The sequence below is a fragment of the Pipra filicauda genome, unplaced genomic scaffold, assembly GCF_003945595.2.
Source record: "Pipra filicauda isolate LSUMZ 115617 unplaced genomic scaffold, ASM394559v2 scaffold151_size3305965_pilon, whole genome shotgun sequence".
NCBI classification, from domain to species: Eukaryota; Metazoa; Chordata; class Aves; order Passeriformes; family Pipridae; genus Pipra; species Pipra filicauda.
Window position 1 is genome coordinate 2,357,920 of NW_024104007.1, and position 19,688 is coordinate 2,377,607.

The 19,688-nt window shown below is 43.7% G+C and overlaps 1 protein-coding gene across 1 annotated transcript in view; it reads right to left on the reverse strand.

Annotated features, from left to right (window-relative positions):
• Positions 1–19,688, reverse strand: part of RHOJ (ras homolog family member J) — a 61,753-nt gene that overhangs the window by 13,717 nt on the left and 28,348 nt on the right. Inside the window, exon 2 of the mRNA XM_027716691.2 lies at positions 3,067–3,125. Coding sequence (XP_027572492.1) covers positions 3,067–3,125 — 59 coding nt within the window. The remainder of the gene's footprint in view (positions 1–3,066; positions 3,126–19,688) is intronic.

The following is a 19,688-nucleotide window of genomic DNA, read 5'->3' on the forward strand; positions in this document are numbered from 1 at the left end:
AATATTCCAGACGTGCATATTTAGATGGGATGGAACTTACTGTACCATTAAAATTACAGATTAAAGCCATGAGTGCTCTGCCTGGCTGTGACAGCTACAGGAGCACACATTTAATTTTATTTTCCTTGTTCCTTTGGAGTCCCTAGAAAATCCTTTTTTAAGGAGGAGCATTCCTGATTTGAGCTATCAGCACACAACATTATATAAACTGTAAGGAGGGATAGCCACAAGTCACGTAAAAGAAGTCTTGTCTCCCACCAGGGCATATGGAAACACAGACATGTTAAAACACAAAGGCTGTGGATAAGAGTTGATCTGGGCTCCTGTGTCTGTGGGCTGACATGAGCTTCCAAACAACATCAGACAAGGACCCTGTCTCTGTACGTACCTGCTCTCCAGGAGAAGGCTATAACACCTTGGACTGTGGCACTACAGTGTCATTTCTCAGTCAGAGATGGTCAAAGTCAAGCAAACAAATAGCATAAAAAAGGGACTGGACATTTGTATGGGTAAGGGGCGTATCCAGAGGTGCTGCAGTGAGCGACAGTGGTGTTTGGGAAGGCACATGAGTCCTCACAGGCTTGGGCTGTGGCTGATCAATAATTTATTTTCCTCGCTCCTGCTTGCATTGTGCTGCCTGCTTTTCAGGGAGCACAAGGCTTCCCAGTTAACACCACTGGTTTGGCATGGAAATGTCAGTGCCACACCTGGCCTTGCTGAGTTACTGTCTGTGACTTTCCAGGGCTGAGATACATTGACTAGTGTTGCTCCCTCCCCTCTTTTGCTGCCATCGGCTCAACAATGTTAGGGCCCCCCAAAAAACCCCCAAACTGGCTTTTTTAATGTTGCTGCCAAGTACGTTCCATTAAAGCACTTTTGCACCTGAGTCCAGCCTGGGGCAAAAAGACCAGTTTTTTTCCTCCTAGGACTGTTTGTGCCAGGGACATAGAAAACCAAATCTGGGGTCTCTGCCAGCTCTCCCTTCAGGCTGACAGAGGGTCCTGCTGCAGGAGTACATTTTCCAATTGTTATTTCATTAGCATATGTTTTATAGCATCGTCATGTCAGGGGCTATTTCTGGCTATGACTTCACACTGATGCCTTTGGAAAGCCACACAACGCAAGGAGAAGGAGGGAGGAAACAACCCAGATGATCTGTCGTTATAGCTGGAGCATGTGGGAAGCATCATCCTTCCAGCCTCCATGGAGACACAATCTAGTCATCAAGGGGTGATTCATGCTCTGAGTTTGGACTAGATGGCCACGTCCTCCAGACCAAGGTCTGGGAGGGAGATGAGCCTGACGAGTTAGAAATAGGGCTTGGAGGCAGGTGTTGATCTGGCCAGTTTGAAGCAGGAGATGGCAAAATGATGTGGAGGAATAGATGGAGGGGTGAGGTTTGTCAAAGAGACAGATTAGTGTTCCTTCTGGCTCAGGAGGACAAACAAGAGGAGGTGTTGCTGAGAAAATTGGTGGCAGGTGGAACTGTCAGCCCTACAGAACAAGTTGAAATATTAAGGCACTGGGTGAAATCTGACTGAGCAGTGAATATAACTCCAGTCTCACTTGTGAAGTCCTGCAGGTCTGCTGGACTGTGACACGTGCTCCAAGCTCTGCTTTTATGAGCACAGAAGATTGAACAGGCTTTGGACATGGAACAAGGGCTTGGGTCATATTTTGGGACTGGCTTTTGGATAATCTGTTTGTGCCATGTCAATAGAATGGATGAGTGGACTTCAAGGGCCACCAAGCTAACTATGAAGTGAGTGTTGCTACCTTCAGAAACATGATAGGAATAAAATTAAAGGAAGTGAAATCCAGAGCATCAAAACCTCAGTCCTGCTGAGTGCAGGCTTTCTGGAAGTGACAGTCTGTTCTGGTGTGGGTTTTTTGATCTCTCTGCATACTGCTGCAAAGTATATTCTGGAAGAAGTGGCCTTTTGCAGACAGGAGAGTCTCGTTCTGTATTGTCTGTGCATTTCATAGCAGTCAGTCATGGCCAAAACCAGTACAGCCAAGAAGTGCTCCTGATGAAAGCAAAGCCCTGCATCCAGGGTTAGCGGAAACAAGAGAGAGTAAAGTTTCCAAATCTACTTTCTCTCCTGCTGGCTCCAGTGCCAGTTCTGACTGGAGGAGCTGGTGGATGCAGGTTATAACCTCCCCAGGGTGTGAAGGATCCGGAACCTGCTCCCTCCCCTCTCAGCAGGTGATTTTCTGCAAGGTTTCTGTGCAGATTGTGGCTCTTTCTTTATTTTGCCTGTCACTGGCACTTGGAGGTAGGAGAAGGAAATATCACCACAAAAATCTGTTGCTTCCTGTACCTTCTTCTGCCTTTCTACTGGCAGAGCAAAGCATGAGAATTACTTTTTCCTCCTCTCCAGGGGGTGGAATTATTCTGCAAACTTTGGGTGCAATCACACCATATCAGACCGTGGACAGTAAAAGCATTCTATATGTAAGTAAACATGGGATACAGACTCCCCTGTAATGGACATCCTTGACCTCGGAGAAGGATAGTGGGATGGATGCCAATCTGGCTGGGTTACCACTTAAAAAGTCAATAGCTGGTGACTGATAGACTGGTGCTGTATTATATTAGTTTTCTGATCTTGGAACTGGGACTTCTCTGTGTCTTCAATGCCACCATGTGGTAAAGGTAAGAAAACACTGAGTATATGAAACATCATGTTTGTAGAAGAAGGTGGATATATGGGAAGCTGAACGGCCTCATCAAAATACCTTTGGTATTTTGATTAGAGGAAATACAGTCTCAGGGATGAATGTATTTGTGTGTGTTTTATAGGTGAGCCAGAATGAAATGTAGAAAATGAGAAATGTAGAAAGGAATGTAGAAAACGAGAAGGTCAGCAGTTCAACCATTGCAACTCACAAGTGGTTGTTAATATTTGTTAAAAAAAAACCCCAAACCCACAGATATCATGAACAACAAATCCCAGTATATGGTAGTAACAAAGAAACAAATCAAAAGAAGAAGAAGAAGAAAAAAACCCCACAAAACAAGAGCACACGGGAAAGGAAAATGATAAATATTTTGCAGTAATTTACCTGCCCGGCAGTGTCATAGAGTCCCAGCAAGTGTTGTTGTCCTCCCACAGTCACTGTTACTGGAAGAAAGAAACAAGAGTTGTTGTTTATGCACAAGTCAATGGCCTCATTTTTATCTGCTTTAGTCCTAAAATGCCAACAGACCCTTGTACTAGACATAGTAGCACATGTCTTACAATGGGCATCCTAAACCAAGCACATCTATTCAACCCAAATTGAAGGCAACCTAAATTCACAACAAAAGCAAATTCTTTATGCCAAGCTCTTATATCTGTAAAGGCAACCAAGGGTGACGAGCTGCACACACGGTTGCCATCAGGGACAGGAAACATTTGTTTCTCTCTCTTCAGCCACCAGCTGACCACCACGGATTGAAAGCACAGAATTCCTGTCTCCCCACCACAGGCATTGGGGTAGATTTGTCATGGATCACTGAGAGGGTTTTTTTATTACTTTATTTCTTCCAGGCTGTGAAATGATGGAGCATTCAGCAGTGGCTGATGTTTGGTGGGTCTCAGTGGAGGTGAAGCCTGTCCTGCCCTTCTTCAGGCAATTGCAGGCAAAATGGCAGTGCTTAGAACTTGGGGATGTGGTGGATGCGTTGAAGGACAAGAAGGAAGAGAAGCATTAATATGTGCAGGGAAGTTGACCAGATTCTGTTACAAATGATGGAAAGCGTGGTTTAATTTATTGATCACATTTGGCACATTTACTCCTTTTGCAGAATTCACTTTGAACTTCATTTTGAGCCCATTGACATTGACAAAAATGTTTTCTCATTATCTTTGGATGAACTCCATTATTAGCTGATCTCTTAACCAGTGTTATTTTGTATAAAGGACATGATTTGGGTTAAGGACATGATTTGGGTTAATGACATTTAGTTAACCAGTTAATCTGTTTAAATCTTGCCTCTAAACTGGAAAGAAAGGAGGACAATCCAGTTCCATCCATTAGTCAACAGGAACTTTTAACATTCATCAGGAAGGTTGCTTAAAATAATGGTATTTTTGCAGCATATGGACTATTACATTTTATTTAAACCTGAGGGAAAAATGCTGGAATAAACACAGAGCTATGGCTGGGGTAGGGGGGCTGGGACTGATGCCCATCATCTGATCACAACTTGCAACTAATGAGGTCTGGGAATGAGTAATGGTTACTTTGGGCAAAGAGGAGGCTTGAAAACATCACACAGGCTCTGGCTGATTTTTTTTTAGCGATAAAAGTTTTGCAGGAGAAAAGCACCTACCAATTTATGGAATTTAATAGCTCCTGCACTGGGGAACAATGTCCTGCTTGAAATCTCTTAGCCTCGAAGCCTCTGTCAGTGTGACTGGACAGGCTGATTATTCAGCAGCTTTACTTGCTTGCAAAGCAACACAGTGATTTTGCCAGCACATAAACAGAGCAAACCTGACATCCTGGAAGCACCAAAGGCTCAGTGAAGACCAGACTTGCTGATGAGAGCAGGATGGGCTGCACTCACCCGCTGCTGGGGTTGCCTTGTGATGTGCACTGAGAGAGGAGATGGGAAAGGGGCCGAGACCCCTCCTCCCTCTCTCCAGTTCAGGAGGCAGCATGTGCAGCTCCCAGGGGAACTCAGAATGGGGCTGGCTGTTAAGCATGGATGCCCAAGGGTGGATGAGCCCAGGGAAGAGGTACCAGGGTGGGGAGATGGGTCTCAATGCAGACAGGAGATAATCCACATGCCCCATCCCCTTCCTTCAACCTGACTTGAATAAAGTAATTTTAACTAATCCTCCCTGCAGCCCTGGTTTTCAACTTCTTGTGGTGTGGGGAGTCCCAGAACGTCCTAGTAGAGGTATGAACTGTGTAAGTTTACTGACCACATGCCTGCTTTTCTTAGCTCCCTTCTCAGAAGCAGTGGGGGTTACAGGTGGTCCAGCACAGCTCACTGGAGGCAGTGGGAAATGTGCATTTTTTTCCCAGTTGCAACCTTGGCTGGCCTCCAATCTGCCCCTGTGCCAAGAAATGCAGGAACCAGACCCGTTCTGCTGGTTTTACTCTGCTCAAGGACCAGCTGTGGGAAGATGTAATGTGCCCTTCAACTGAAGGCAATTTTCCAGCTGCAACGCTCAGCTGGCCGAGGTGGTGTTTAGAGTTATCCAGCTCAGCCTCTCCTGCTGGCTAACCCTGAGAACAGCCAAACTGAGCTGGATCCTGCTTGCAAAGACCAGCTCTGGTCTTTAGTGTTTTAAAAACTTAAAAGTCGCACTTAAATTTACTCTGCTGTGAAACTTTGCTGGCCCGTTTCTTTCTTGGTGGCATCTGACTGACAGAGCTATGCTGGCAAAAAGCCCTGGTGCAGCTACAAACTGCTGCCTTGTTCCAGTAATTAATATGGTTTGGAGATAAGCTTTTTGGGTAGAGGACCAGTCCGTCTCTGCTGCCAGAAGGATATAACCCCTAAACTATTATCTGTGTTTTGTGGTCCATGAAGTCACAGTGGATATTTTGCAACAGGTCTGTGGAGCCACACACTGAGCAGTGATTGATAGTTTGTGCAGTTCAGTTTGGCTCTTGGTGACCTCTGGGAAATGCTGAGGGGAAGAAAGAGATAGGTAGTGTCCTCCCATTACTCTTCCCAAACACAAGGGCTAAGAAATGCAAGGGCGTTTTGAAAAATACACCCTAAGTCTACCCAGCTTGCATATCACATTTTAATTCTCCTTATAGCCTCCTCTCCTGCCTCTTACAGACCCTGCTGTGATTTTTGTGTGGTACCAGTGCTATATTTTTATTTTTTATCTTTTTCTTTTTATCTCTTTCTTTTTCTCCTTTTTATTTTTTTCACTGTTTTCTTTTTTTCTCCTGCTTTTTCTTTGGCCCATCCACCTTTTATATTTTCTTTCTTCTTCTCGATTGTTCTGTCTCATCATCAGAAGATATTCTTCCTGTCCATATCACTTCTCTGTGTTTGCAGCTACCACCCCAGAAAAATTGCCTTGTTGGCTAAACTTCAGCAACAGGCAAACTGTTGTCTTTGGATCCCTGGCTGTGAATGCAGTGGGGACCACATGGCTCACGCTGGCAAATCAAATAATCCCTGGATCTTGAAACAGCGATGTCTAGATTAATGTATTGGTGCTGAAATTTCCACCACACTTTCAAGCAGGCAAAACAGATGTCAAAATAAATGGCTTTTGCCTGTGAAAACTTCATGGTATTTTTTTACAAAAAGTTTATCAGTCTGCCTCTGTCAGGCTGCTCAGAGTATCCACTTGGTAGGTCGTATTTACGAGCTGAGATTGCCCTGCTAGATTTGTAGGTCTTACTTTTGGCTTTATTCCAGTTTACTTTTACTTACCCTGTTAGTATCTTTTCCTGTTCTCTCAGTGACCAAGCCTATGGGAAGCCAATGCGGAATTCCTTTCCAGTCACTGGGGTAATGCAGGCTCCTTTACAGGCTCGTGAACTCGGCTTTATGAGCAGTCTTGGAGTAACAAGACAAATATGAACACTCCTTGCCATTTACTGTCTATATTGATATATTGATTAAGCACTGAAATGATCTGGCCTTTAACACTGAGTGCAGTGGGGACTGCAGTAAAATGAGGCTGAATTCTTGCACATTCCTGGCTCTCATTTGGCTCCAGTCTGGGTTGCATCAGATGATGCAACAGGGCAGATGTTCCCCTCCTTTCATTAGGTGGTGTTACCAAGTGCGGGATATGTAAAACACTGCTTTTAAAATTATAGTTAGATCATAATTTAGCTCAGTATTGCTTGCTACAGTTTGAGTAACTGTCTTGGGTCACCTCCAGGGCTTTGTTGCAGGTCTGTATGCCTGGGGGTTCTGCTAATGGACTTCAACACAGAGCTTGAAGACCACAGCAGAAGGGCAAGGTGCTAGGTGGAGGTATTGTGTGGAATGGATCTGGAGTGTGGACCATGAACTGGTCCGAGCTGGGAGCTCTCTTTTGAAATAAGTGGTCAGTTTGTGTTCCTGGGGACAATATGACAATTCTCATTGGTGTTCTTCATGCCCAGATTGCCCCAGATCCAGCTGCCTGTGGTCAATCTTTGCCAAACTCTTCTCTGCTTTGTTTGCTTGTAGCAAAACCCTGGTGACTTTGTGGGTCGGAACTGTACCCATGGAAGAGCCCTTCAGCCACACAACAGCAATGTTCATAGTCTGCACTGACAGAAATGGGAAACATAATGTCTGCTGCACTCAGATCTTACGTTTGACTGATAGTGCAAAGCAACACATATGGTATGACGCCAAACTAGGACGCAATTGTGGCACAGGAGAGTGGATGTGCACATCACAGGGAATTTTTCCATGCCAGTGAAGAATTGCTTGCAGAACCCAAAGACTGTGAAACCACTGACACAACAGCTAAGCAATGTTTAATAGGACACCACATGGGAAGAATGATCTATTTATTCTAGTGCCTTCCTGCCAGCAAATTAAGGTCCAGATGCTTTGGAGAGAGATGCCAGAAGCCTGAGAGCAAGCAGAGATGGTAGCACCTGCCTGGATGGAAAGACTTCATCATGTTTTTGGGTAAATTAGTTTGCCTTAAGCCTCCAACTTTCACAAGGGCCATCTTCTGCCCTAGTCAGCAAGCTCTGAGTATTAGTTTATACATTTGTCTGTTCACTATGATTATATGCACCAGATGAATGTTACTTAACACAGACTAGTCACAGAATGACAAAATGGCTGAGTTAGAAGGATCACCTAGTTCCAACCTCCCTGCCATGGGCAAAGACAACTTTCACTAGACCAGGTTACTCAAAGCCTCATCCAGTCTGGCCTTGAACACTTCCAGGGATAGCCATAGTATGAGAACAATTGCAATTCTGGCTGACCTGCTGGCAGTAGAAATGCCCAATTCGGTTTCATTTACAGCTGAGAAAAGGTAAAATCAGAAAATGGACAAAAGAGCAATTTTTGGTCAGCTGCAGTGAGGTTTAGATGGAAGTTTTGTATTCCTACTGCTTTGAGTGCTGGGCAGACACTTGACCAAATTTTTCATTTTCAAAAAGAAAGTCCTTTGCATGTGTGTTGTGTGTTTTATAGATTTCCTTTCACTTCCAAAGGTGCTGGTGCATACAGGCCTCACCAAAGAGAAGTACTTTTTCAAACTCTTGGCTTCAGCTTGTGCCCAGTCTCACAAAACTACTTCAAACCAAACTTCTTTGCTCCCCTATGTACTTGTCAGGTGAAGATCTGCATAAAACTTAACTGAATCTGATCAATGTATTAAATAAGGGTCAGATATTAAGGAGAAGGGGTAACAATGGGAAATAATACGAATAATATTTTTGTCTCTAAAATACAAATGCGCACACATATGCAGACATGTACTTTATGTATAAAATACACAAATGTACATAAGTTTCCAGTTTCTAGTTTAACAAAATTTTCAGCTATAGAATGAAATGTTTTGCTTTGACTTGGGGTACCCTAATCATGCCTGAAAGGGGAAGGATTCATATTCACAGAGGAACACAGACCTTATTGGAAAAAATACTGGGAAACCTGCTGCATATTCAGTGGCAGGGACTGGAACAACAGCGTCACCTCAGAGGACTAGAGCAGCTCCCAGGGAGGAAAGAAATGAATCTCCTTCTCATCAGTCAGGGTACTAAATGAAGAAGCTGGTACACCTTCTTCCTTGTTAATATGCCCTAAATCTGCTGCAACACTAATCTATACAATCAGAACATTTTCAGCAATGCCAGAACCATTCATTCTCAGTTTCCTCCATGTTCTTTACCAGATTTATTGTTGTTCATGTAAATAGAGTCCACCTGCAATTATGAGGGGGTTTTGTCCTTTTACAGGTGCTTTCCTCAGCAAAGATTTGAGGTAAGAGTTGAGATCCTCAGAAATGGGCACCAGTCAATGATTTCCCAGGATGTTCCCAGCATGTTCCCCCATTCCCTCCTTCATGACAAACAAGATCTGATTACAGCCAAATTGATGTTCTACCTCAGCCTTACCCTGCAGCTTAGCAACATTCTTCTGAAAAGAAAATCAAACTGATGCTATTTTGCCCCGTAATTGGCCTAAATACTGCTCTTTAGATGTAAATTGTACTAAATGCTTTTAATTGCTCCTGTAATCATCTACCACTAGTCATACAGACCTCTGAGAGACAGAGTTTTCCAAAAGAAGGGCTCTGAGTAAACCTCTCCACTTTCTGTCACCTCATCAATGGAAGAGATCTATGTTCTGCTGAGCAAATACTTTTGCCCATCTGATATTTACAATATCTGAAAAACATTTCCAGTCTGCTCTCAGTGGTGGGAGCACAGAGAGGCCTCCAGGGCTGGGATTCAGCCGATTTCATTCCGTGAAGCTTTTGGTCTTAATGAGGTGGTGAGGAATTTGCTGCTTTGTCTTTAGGCCACAGATATTTAATGATTTTAAAGCCAGATAGAATTCACAGCATCATTTATTCTGCTCTAAATAGCTTATCTAGTGTCTTCCTACAAGGCATATTTTCTTGTTCTGGTATCATTCTTGTAGCTTTTTTCCAAATTCTTTGTCAGGCAGTTGCTGTGACCAGACAGTGGGGTCTAGCAATGGTTTCATTAGTGATCTAGCCAGAGGTAACATGACTTTCCTATTCCTACCTGTCATCCCTCAATGGCTGATCTAAAGCTCTCATTGGTCGGTTATTCCCATTATTTAATGAGCCTTGCAGTACTTTATTTCTGTCTTAAGGCTAAAGTCCAGTAATTCTTGGTTTTTGTATTTTCAGGCCTTTTTATTACATTCTTTTTAACTCTGTTGGTTGTATGGAAAATCTGGGGACTGTAACTCAAAACACCCACTGATGGCATCTCACGGAAGGGGAGGCAAACAGCCATGATCCTGTGATGCTCCCATAGCATGGAAGTCACCATTAAGGGCTTTTAGAAGTCTGGGATTGTCTGTGCAGTGACAAGCTTTTTCAACAGAATGTCTCAGGTCAGAGAAGTGATATCTAAATACTTTTCAATGTTTCCTTTCCAGATGTCTCTCCACTGTCTCTAGGGATTGCTCTTCACCTTGAGCTCTTATCTCTCACATAAGGCAAGGGGCACCCCCCTCTCTCTGCCTTGTCCATACAGGTTTGAAGATTTCACTGGAATTAGTGGAAAAATGCCCAACCCTGACTCATGTTGCAGCTTCATTGGGGAAGCAGGCTGACACCAAATGACAGCTCTATTATCTCATTTTGTGAAGGCAACAGATTCATCTAGACAATGTCATCCTAGAGGAGGATTTATGACTTGTTGTATGTGGGTTTTTTGCATCTTGAGAGGAAAAACAATGCAGCTCTTCACAGCTGGGTATTTGCTACTCAAGAGACAGCAAACAGAGGAGATGTACCAGTTCACCAATCATTTTTAATCAAGTAACTCGTATGAAATGTTCTAAATCTTTCAAAACACATTGAGAAGTCAGACTTCAGCGTTGTCCAGCTTACATGACACAGAATACAAAAGCAGTGGAGGTTGATTATGAACATGAAGCAGAATGAATCTGGTCCAGAAGTGGATAAAAGAGAATGGAAACTCCCAAAGCTTTCAGAACAAGCACAACACTACAAGATGAGCCAGCTTCTTCGCAGCCTGGGACACTACTTATTTATAGACAGCATGAATGAAGTTCATTTATCAGAATCATCGACCTCATTGTTTGTAAAATCAGCACTGGAGGATTTCCCCTGCATCTCTGTGAATTATTGCTGTACTAATCAATCCTTGAACAAATTCAGCTTCGCTGATAGCAGAGTCCAAGGAATCTCGGGGTCTCTGTTCACAAGAAAACCATGCCCAGCTTCTCCAGCAATACAAGTACTGAGGGAGCTCTTGAGACCTCAAGGTTATGTAAAACTGTGCTGGACAGAAAAGCCAAACACGATTATAGTGCTTGGGGAATTGAAGAACAATTGACATTGTGTCTAAGAGAGCATTTTCTTAGATTCTGTTCTGTCTTAAATGGAGGGCTGTGCACTGCCACAGACTGGGAGGTGCTTCCTGAGTGTTTCAGCTCACTGTGCACCATCAGCTGTCCTCACGGAAGGCAGTTCTGCTCCAGAGTTAGAAACTAATAATAACTGCTTAGCTAAATGCACTAAATTTGCAGGCAAATAGACTCTGATGTATGCATTTTAATGATAATCTGACTGAAGGTCTTTTTACTCTTTGCTGAAAATAACAGCACTAAGTCCAACCAAATGCTAAACAGAGAAACAACTGTAGCATTAAGCAATATAAATAGATAGAATCTGAACATTTTATTAAAAATATTAGAATTGTTCATAAACAATGAAGAATACTGGATATCTTCTTAACCCAGATGGAGGGGAAGTGCCTTTTATGAGACCATATGATTGTCTGTGGCATTGAGATGCATGAAAGAACAAAATTTTGGCTATGGCTGGAGTGTAAATCTATTAAGAAAAAAAAAGGCAACACGTAGATTATATTTCATGTTTTCAGCTTTACTAAATATTTTGAAGTTTCCATCATCATAGCACAATATTTAAGAGTATCTATTTTTCAAGAGCTGGGCTTAGGACTTAAGTAAATAGCAAAGGCAGTAGAGCTCTGAGATTATTAAAAGTATCTGATATTTGAAGCAATCTTATTAGTATTTAAACTAGCTATGCTGACCTGATCTGTAAAAGATCAGATACTACAGCATTTTCAGTTCCTTTTAACACAGATAAAGTCAGTCAAGATTCTTTATCAACTGCTTACTGAAACCTAATGCTGAAGGATGTATTTGGAGTCTCCTAAGAGTGATGCTGAGATCATGGTAAGCAAAGCAAAAAGTGTGAACTTTACTCCAAGGAGAAGAAGTGGAAATAAAGTAAGAAAAATGTGGAAATAAATTGATCTTTTGCCTATTTTTCTGGCTTCTTTCTCCTGTCTGTGTGAGGGAAAAGTCATTCCTTTAACTCAACCGAGTGCTGGGGAAACGAATATCTCCAAAGTTATGTCAGGTATCTGGTTATCGAGGGAGCATGAGACTCGGTAAATAGCATCAGAATAAATGGAAGATCAGTGGCAAACTAAGGCAGATTTCACTGAAATGTATCCAGGCAATACACAGGATGTTTCCCAGAGCATGGGAGGACAAGTCTCTCTGTGTGGCTGGAAGGAATCAAGGCAGCACTGCTCTACACTTCTTGCACTGCTCAAAGATCAGAGCTAGTGGATTTTTTGCCTAAAAGGGAGAGGAAAGCACTCTGGACAGGCAGTGCTGCCTGACAGCTCTGGCTCTTTGCTCTACATATCTTTCTAAAACCTGTGATGGTCTGCCTTGGTGTGGGTCAGGTGGCAGTGGGAGCAGATAATGCTGATGGAAGGGCACTAAACATCTGCTCTGCAGTGGATGGGTTGCCCTCACTGTGGGCTGGATCTTCAGATGATGTAGTAACTCTATCACAGTGACTTATACTGGCAGAAGGCTCTGTGCTCTGTACTTCACAGAGATTCCAGGTTCTTGGTGAGAAAGAGACCACAGTAGAAGCAGTTTAATATTCAGCAGCTACAACATTAGTGGACTGAATTCTTTGAGGATTTTGGGGGTGCTTTCATTTCTTGGGCTCCCGAAGAGTTCCTGGCTGAGTGACCAAGGGGAGACAGTTTATGCTGGCCAAGCTGGTTCTCAGTATCGCCCCCATTAATCAACACTGGTAATTGTGGTGGAACAGCCAAGGAATGAGGGTGTGGAACTAAGATGGACTTCCATTAGATGCTGTGTCAGGGTTGGGGAGAGATGTTATCCCAGCAACATCATCAGTACTACAGCTGGCAGTGCACTATCGCACATCCTACCACTGCTGGACATGATTCAGGGGGAAAAATGGCTTTTCTGCTTGCCAGCATCTTCAACAAAAAAGTACGGATGCCAAAGCTAGAAAGGAAGAAATATTTGTGCATGTATACACAGAAGAGGACAGGAGTGTGTCTTCTATAAGAACCTGATATTAGGGGAAATATGATTGATGTGCAGGAGTATAAACCAGGAAACAGCCACAGCTTGGCTACTGTCTGTGCAAAGAGCCCGAGACTGCTCTTTACACTCAGTGCCAGATGAGATGGGCAGGCCTGTCCTGAGGTATCAAAAGCAAAGATGTAGCTAATGGTGGGTTGAGATGTTTTGGGAGCAAAATTTGGGCACAGATGTGTGGGACACGTGTCTCTGTGTGTGTGTGTGTGTTTGTTTGTGTGTGTCTCAACCGCTTCCCTGAGCATTTGAGCAAGATCTCTGCAGTCAGACCCACTCTCTGGCTCAGAGAGCAGAGCAATGCCTCGGGCGTAATTCCAGAGTTAGGGCAGTGCAACTTAAAATAGCATCTGATGAGTTAGAGTAGTGTGACTTAAAATAGCATCTGGTCCTCTGAGCTGTGAACCTCTGGGCAGGGGCACGTTTGGCACACTGAACTGAATCCAGCAGGCTCCAGTGGAAGGCTACTAAGGTCAGTGTGAGAGGTCAGGAGCATCAGGTTTGCCCAAACTCCAGTGCTTCTACAGCTGAAGTTTTATATACTGTGAATTGTGTTTTGGGCAGGGAAAAGATTAAATGATGTTTTGCAGACCCTTTCAACATCAACCTCTCTGATGCTTTGCCTGCATCTTGTTTAAGTTTGACCTTAATTCTGGCTTTTCCCATGCATGTTTCCCCACAAGGCATTGCTTGAGAGGCTTGAAAACAAAGTACCTGTTCCTGAATCCAAGGAGTATCACAGCAGAAACTCTGCTTTGCATTTCCAAGAATCAGGCCCATTGTCCTTAGCACCAGGACCAAACCTCAGCTGCTATTTACCCTGCAGCTTGCAGAGATCAGCCAAACATTTGGGCAGCAACTCTAAGTCTGTATGACTTGAGAAGCAGTAAACACTGTAAACAAAAATCTTGGAGGTATTTAAACTTTCTGATAAGAAAATCTGTAGGTAGGAATTATTTTTTTTTTTTCCTGGCTACCACAATGGTTTTAAATTCTGTTAATGTTTTCTCTACGCCCTGGTGAGAATCCCTCCACTTTCCTGTCCAGCGTGGCAGCCACTGCAGACAATGAAGTGATTGTAATGTTGGAAAAGCAACAGATGAAGATGGATGAAGTGCCTGGTCTTAACCCTCTGCGTGTTTGTGTGTGTGCCTGTGAAAGGGAGAGGTGAGAGCAAACCTGAGCATTGGATACCCTTGTCCTTTATGTGATATCCCATGACCTCAGAAAGGTAATTTCTACCACTAGGGATAGTTTGGTGGCCCTTCCAGCACAGAACTGGGTCTTGCAGCCTCCTCCTGGGAGAGCAAGAGGCTACATGTTGGCTGCAGCCCAGTCCTGGGTGTACAGAAGAGGTGCTGAAGCGCCTGGTTGAGCCGTGGCCAGAGGATTTTTCCTTTGGACAGAAAAAAAATAAATCCAAATTCCTGTGTAGAGCTGGAGAGGAATTTTCAGCTAGAAAATGTGATTTCTACAGAATCAGAAGTTTCCATGGGAAGCTATCACTTTCAACAGAAGAGTTCAGATGTTTCCACTGGCAGAAATGAGGTGAAATGGTGTGAATTGATTGACCCTGATCTGAACTGTTCCCTCTGTTAAAAAGACCTGAACCAGTTTATCTAAAGCTGTTTCCCTGCCGTGGCAGTGACTCTTTTTTATATATAGAAACGTTGTTCTTATGAAAACTTTTAAATTTTTAACCTTTAATTTCCATGTACAGTGAAAATGGATTCTGAATTACGTAGCTTTTCCAAGCAGCAGGAATGTGTGATGGTTTTCTGCTCTAACCAAAGCTCTTTAAACTTTTAACTCTTAGGTTAGGGTTAATTAATTTAACTTTTCTGTTAATAATTCCATGCTTGAATGCAATTTTTAGAATCAAATGTTCTAATTCAGCTGTATTTCCAGGAATGTCTTGCACTCTGTTAGCTGTAACTCCATTTAGACTGTATTTACTCTTGAAAAGATTTATTAGGTTTAATTCACCTTCTCTTCCACCTTGTGAACATCAGAGGCAGCTCTGCTGAGCTCAGAGGAGTTACTTTCAGTTGTGGGAAACATCAATCATGTAGCTGGAAAAACAAGTGAACTAATTTTGAGACAAGCAGCATATATTTTAATGTAAATTGCTGTTAAAATGTTATGATCTTAAAATGTAATGGTCAATAGGTGGAGAGAGCAGAAATTTATGATGAAATGATTATTTTTTATAACATTTCATTTCTTTCCTTAGGTGGAAAAGGAACATAATCAGCAAAACACAGGGTAGCAGCAGGCAGCTCAATTAAAAAATCAAAATATTAGCCTATATGAAACTGGGCATTTCTCCAAATTATTCTTTTACCTGGCAGAAGAATTATTTATTTTCCACCTAGCTTTATTTAAGGCTGTATTTGCTTAGGGATTGACTGAAATACACTCTTAAGTATTCTGAGAGAGCATCTTAAACATTATACCTGGCAATTTTTTCTGTTTCCCACTGCTCTCCCAAAAACCCTACAGTTCATTCCTCCATTTTTTCTGGAGCTTTAATCTATATTAGAAAATGTTGACACACTTCTTTAGCTACATAAAAGTTCCACTAATGGGGATCACATCTAACTTCAGAGGGAAGGGACTTTGAAGAAAAATCACAGAAAATTGCAAATAAAGGAGAAATGAATCAAGGTAGAAAACCCAGAGCTACTTCCCGCTATTGATTACCAAGTATGATGTGAATTTTGCCTTTGATTTGAGTTACTGCTTAGCACAGTGAACGGATTTTAAGCAGCATATTTTACATGATCAGATACATGAAGAGCCTTGTTTTTAAGAGAGACATTGTTCTCCCTTTCTATTTTTACAGTGGCAACACCTCAGATGATGACTCCATTGTACTAACAGCCAGAGGGAGGCCACCCTGGCCCTGCAGAGCAAGTACGCCAACAATGAAGGTGGAGAAAGGAAATTTCCTGTTTTGCGGCAAGGGAGACAAGGTGCACAGAGGGGATGTGGCTCTTCAGGGCCGTGCCGGGCAGATGGAGTGAAAAAGCCTGAGCCTTAGTCTGTGCCTTCATCTCAACACAGAGACTGGGTTTGGCCATTGTTGCAGGCTGCACATCCTGCTGGGTGATCACAGGACCACAGAATCAAATAGGTTGGAAAAGACCTCTGAGATCATCGAGTCCAACCTGTGGCCCAACACCATAAGTGCCACGTCCAGCCTTTCCTTTGACACCTCCAGGGACGGTGACTCCACTCCACCCCTGAGCAGCCTGTTCTAATGCCTAATCACCATTTCTGTGAAGAAACTCCTCCTGATGTCCAACCTAAACCTCTGCTGGCACAACTTAAGACTATGTCCTCTTGTCCTGTCACTTGTTGCCGGGGACAAGAGACCATCCCCCACCTGGCTACACCCTCCTTTCAGGCAGTTGTAGAGAGCAGTAAGGTCTCCCCTGAGCCTCCTCTTCTCCAGGCTGAATAACCCCAGCTCCCCCAGCCTCTCCTCATGGGACTTGTGCTCCAGATCCTACCCCAGCTTTGTGGCCCTTCTTTGGACCCTCTCCAGCACCTCAGTGTCTTTCCTGAATTGAGGGGCCAAGAACTGGGCACAGCACTTAAGGTGTGGCCTCAGATTCTGGACATTGCATCCTACCCATCCCTGTGGGACAGCCTCGGGTCACAGAATCATGGAATCATAGAATCATTAAGGCTCCAAGTCCATCCTTTGACCAATACCACCACACCCACTAAACCATACGGTGAGGTGCTATGTCTGCTCATTTTGTGGACACTTTTGCTCTTGCAGGTGCATGGGGCAGCAGGGAACAGGGTGCATTGCCCAAGTGTACTTTAGGAAAGCGGGAGTCCCTGCAATATTTTATTTGAACTGATTTCCCTGACAACATGATTAGCGTGGTGAAACATCGCTGCTGCTGGGAATTGATGTTGAACATCAGCTGGGCAAGGGCTCACCTCGGCTGCAGCTGTCTGGCAGGGCTTGTTTCTCTGCAGTGACTGGGATGTTGCTGAGTTTTCAGGCATTCTGTAATTTTCCATTGGTTTTTAGTGAAACAGTGCTGATGCTTGTATTAAAAGACACCTCAGGGTCTCGTGCTGACTTTGTCCAGAGCTGAACTCATCAGATAATGTTTTCTCCCAGTTTCTGCCCTGTCAAAACAACGTCTGACAAGCACACAGAAATCCATTCAGAAAGTGCATCTTCAAAGAAATCAGGCTGCCAGATTAAGTGAAATAGATATTAACTCAGACGCCTCTGAGCTAGCTGAAATGGACTCTTCTGCTGGGAGAAAAGTCAAATTGTATGATTTTTTTTCTCTCATTTAAAAGGATTTGGAGCATTTTTGTGCATTCTCATAGCAACAGATTTATAAAAGACTGAGAAACTCTCAACTCCCTGCTTTGGTGTCACAAAAATGGAGTGAAAAAAATAGTCTGCATCATTTTAAAACAAGCCCAGTGAAAAACCAGGAGTTATTGGAATGACAGCAAACCAGACTGGCCTGTGGCTGAGCATGTGCAGATGCATGTGGTCATTTCCCTATAGCAGTGAATGAGCACATATTACCTGACCCTAAATATTCTCATGATAAAAACAGGTAAAACCAAGGCAGGTAAAGCAAGCTGTGACATTCTTAGGATGGTGGGGCACTGGAACAGGCTGCCCAGAGAAGTTTTGGGTGGCCCATCACTGGAAGTGTTCAAGGCCAGGCTGGGTGGGGCTTTGAGCAACCTGGTCTAGTGGAAATTGCTGCCCCCCATGGCAGGGGGGTCAAAACTAGGTCATCTTTAAGGTCACATCCAATCCAAACCATTCTATGATTCTGTGATTCTTGGGTGGGTTTAGGCATTTTGTGCTGCACCCTCTGACTCATGCCAGTGGTGCGAGAAAGCTCTGGGGTTGAGCACTGCTTTAGCAGAGCTCCAGGGATGGGAACTCAGAGTTGCATGGGTTATAGAGGGGCCAGGGCTATCAACACCAAACTGGACTTTGGAGGTCTTTGCTGCTGACACAGGCCAGAATCATTAAGGATATCTCTTTGGCTGCTTTCTAACCCATCCATATAAGGAAAGCTGCATCGGGAGAGAAATTCAAGGGGGAGGTTGCTGCTGGTTTTAAACCCTCTCTGATGCTGCCCACATGACGTGAAGGCAGCACCCTGTACATCTGGGATGTGTAAATCTGTCTACCCAGCTGCCTGGTAGTGCTCTGATGCACTGGGAAACTCATTGGAGTTAGTGTGCTCATCGTGTGCTCAGTTATGGCTTGCGGTGAAACAAAGTGGAAGGGAACAAGAAGCAAGAGTGGACCACACAGCTGTGTCCAAAAGCCAGAAGACACTGCTGAAGAATAACAAAAAGAACAATTTTTGTTTAAATTGCTAATATTTTTCGTGCTCTGAGCAAAACACCTTTTCTATTTTCCTTCTGCTTGTGTTTTTCTGCTCTTGTTCCACCCAGCATTTCTCACAAGGAGGCAAGGTATAAGTAAAATGGTATAATAAACTCAGTTGCTTTCACCTAGTGCACTTTATCTGTCTGTCTTTTTCCTTGATCTCAGGGCTATCCAGAGCTCCTACATCAAAGAAGGAGGACAAAACCCATGTATAAAAGGGTGTCTACATGCTGGCTGTAGATGTTACACAACCGAGCAGGGAGCAGAGGCAAGGAAAGAGCTGTGCAATCTTGACTACATGGGAACTGGGAGCAGGAGGTGAGGAAAGTGCTGCTTGGTGTGGTGTGTTTATTCCAGTCTCAGCTCTCAGCCTTACAACCCCCCAACTCCCTGCAGTGATGCCCCTGTGCCAGCTCTCACAGCAGCCCCCCACCAGGGCTCTCCATCATCCAGAGCCACTCTGAAAGTCAGGGAAACAGCCCTGCCTCTGAACTGACCCAGTGCTGACAGAATATGGACACTTTACATAGCCCTTCCAAGGACTCTGTGATGCAGTGGAGACTGCAGAGGACCCTTTCCCAGTGCAGTTTGCCAGCAGCAAGCTCTGTGCACGCACAGCGTTTGCTTTCGTGTGATGTGCTCCTTTGCCAAGTGGCATTTTCCACAGATGCTGGCTGAGGTCAGTCTGCACCTGCACGTGTGTGTGTAACCAAGGCTGCAATTAGCCCATTTGTTTGAACAACTGTGGTTTCAGCTATTTTTATTTTTTTTTCCCCATATACTCATAGCTCCTGTTTCTAACAATTTGATCTCCTGCTTATACCAAACCTGTGCTGCAATAGATGGTCTGCAATTGCTGCCCTCTCCTACCATGCAAACTGAACTTGCTGTTCATTTCTTTCCCCCCTGGTATACAGCCACTTTGTCTGTTGTTTCTTTGGAAAGCTTTTATCATCATAGCAAAAAAGTAAGCTGTAATATCTGGGAGCTACATCTACTTTATTCTATAAGACTGAAAATATCCATGGAGAGCAGGGTTTTTTCTAGCTTTGAACACACTTTTATACCACAGTGACAGGGCTGAATTTCACAGAATCATAGAACAAATAAGGTTGGAAAAAGCCACTAAAATCCTTGAGTCCAACTGTTAACCTATCAGTGCCATGTTGCCACTAACCCATGTCCCTAAGTGCCACATCCACATATCTTTTGAGCACTTCTAATAATGGTGACTGC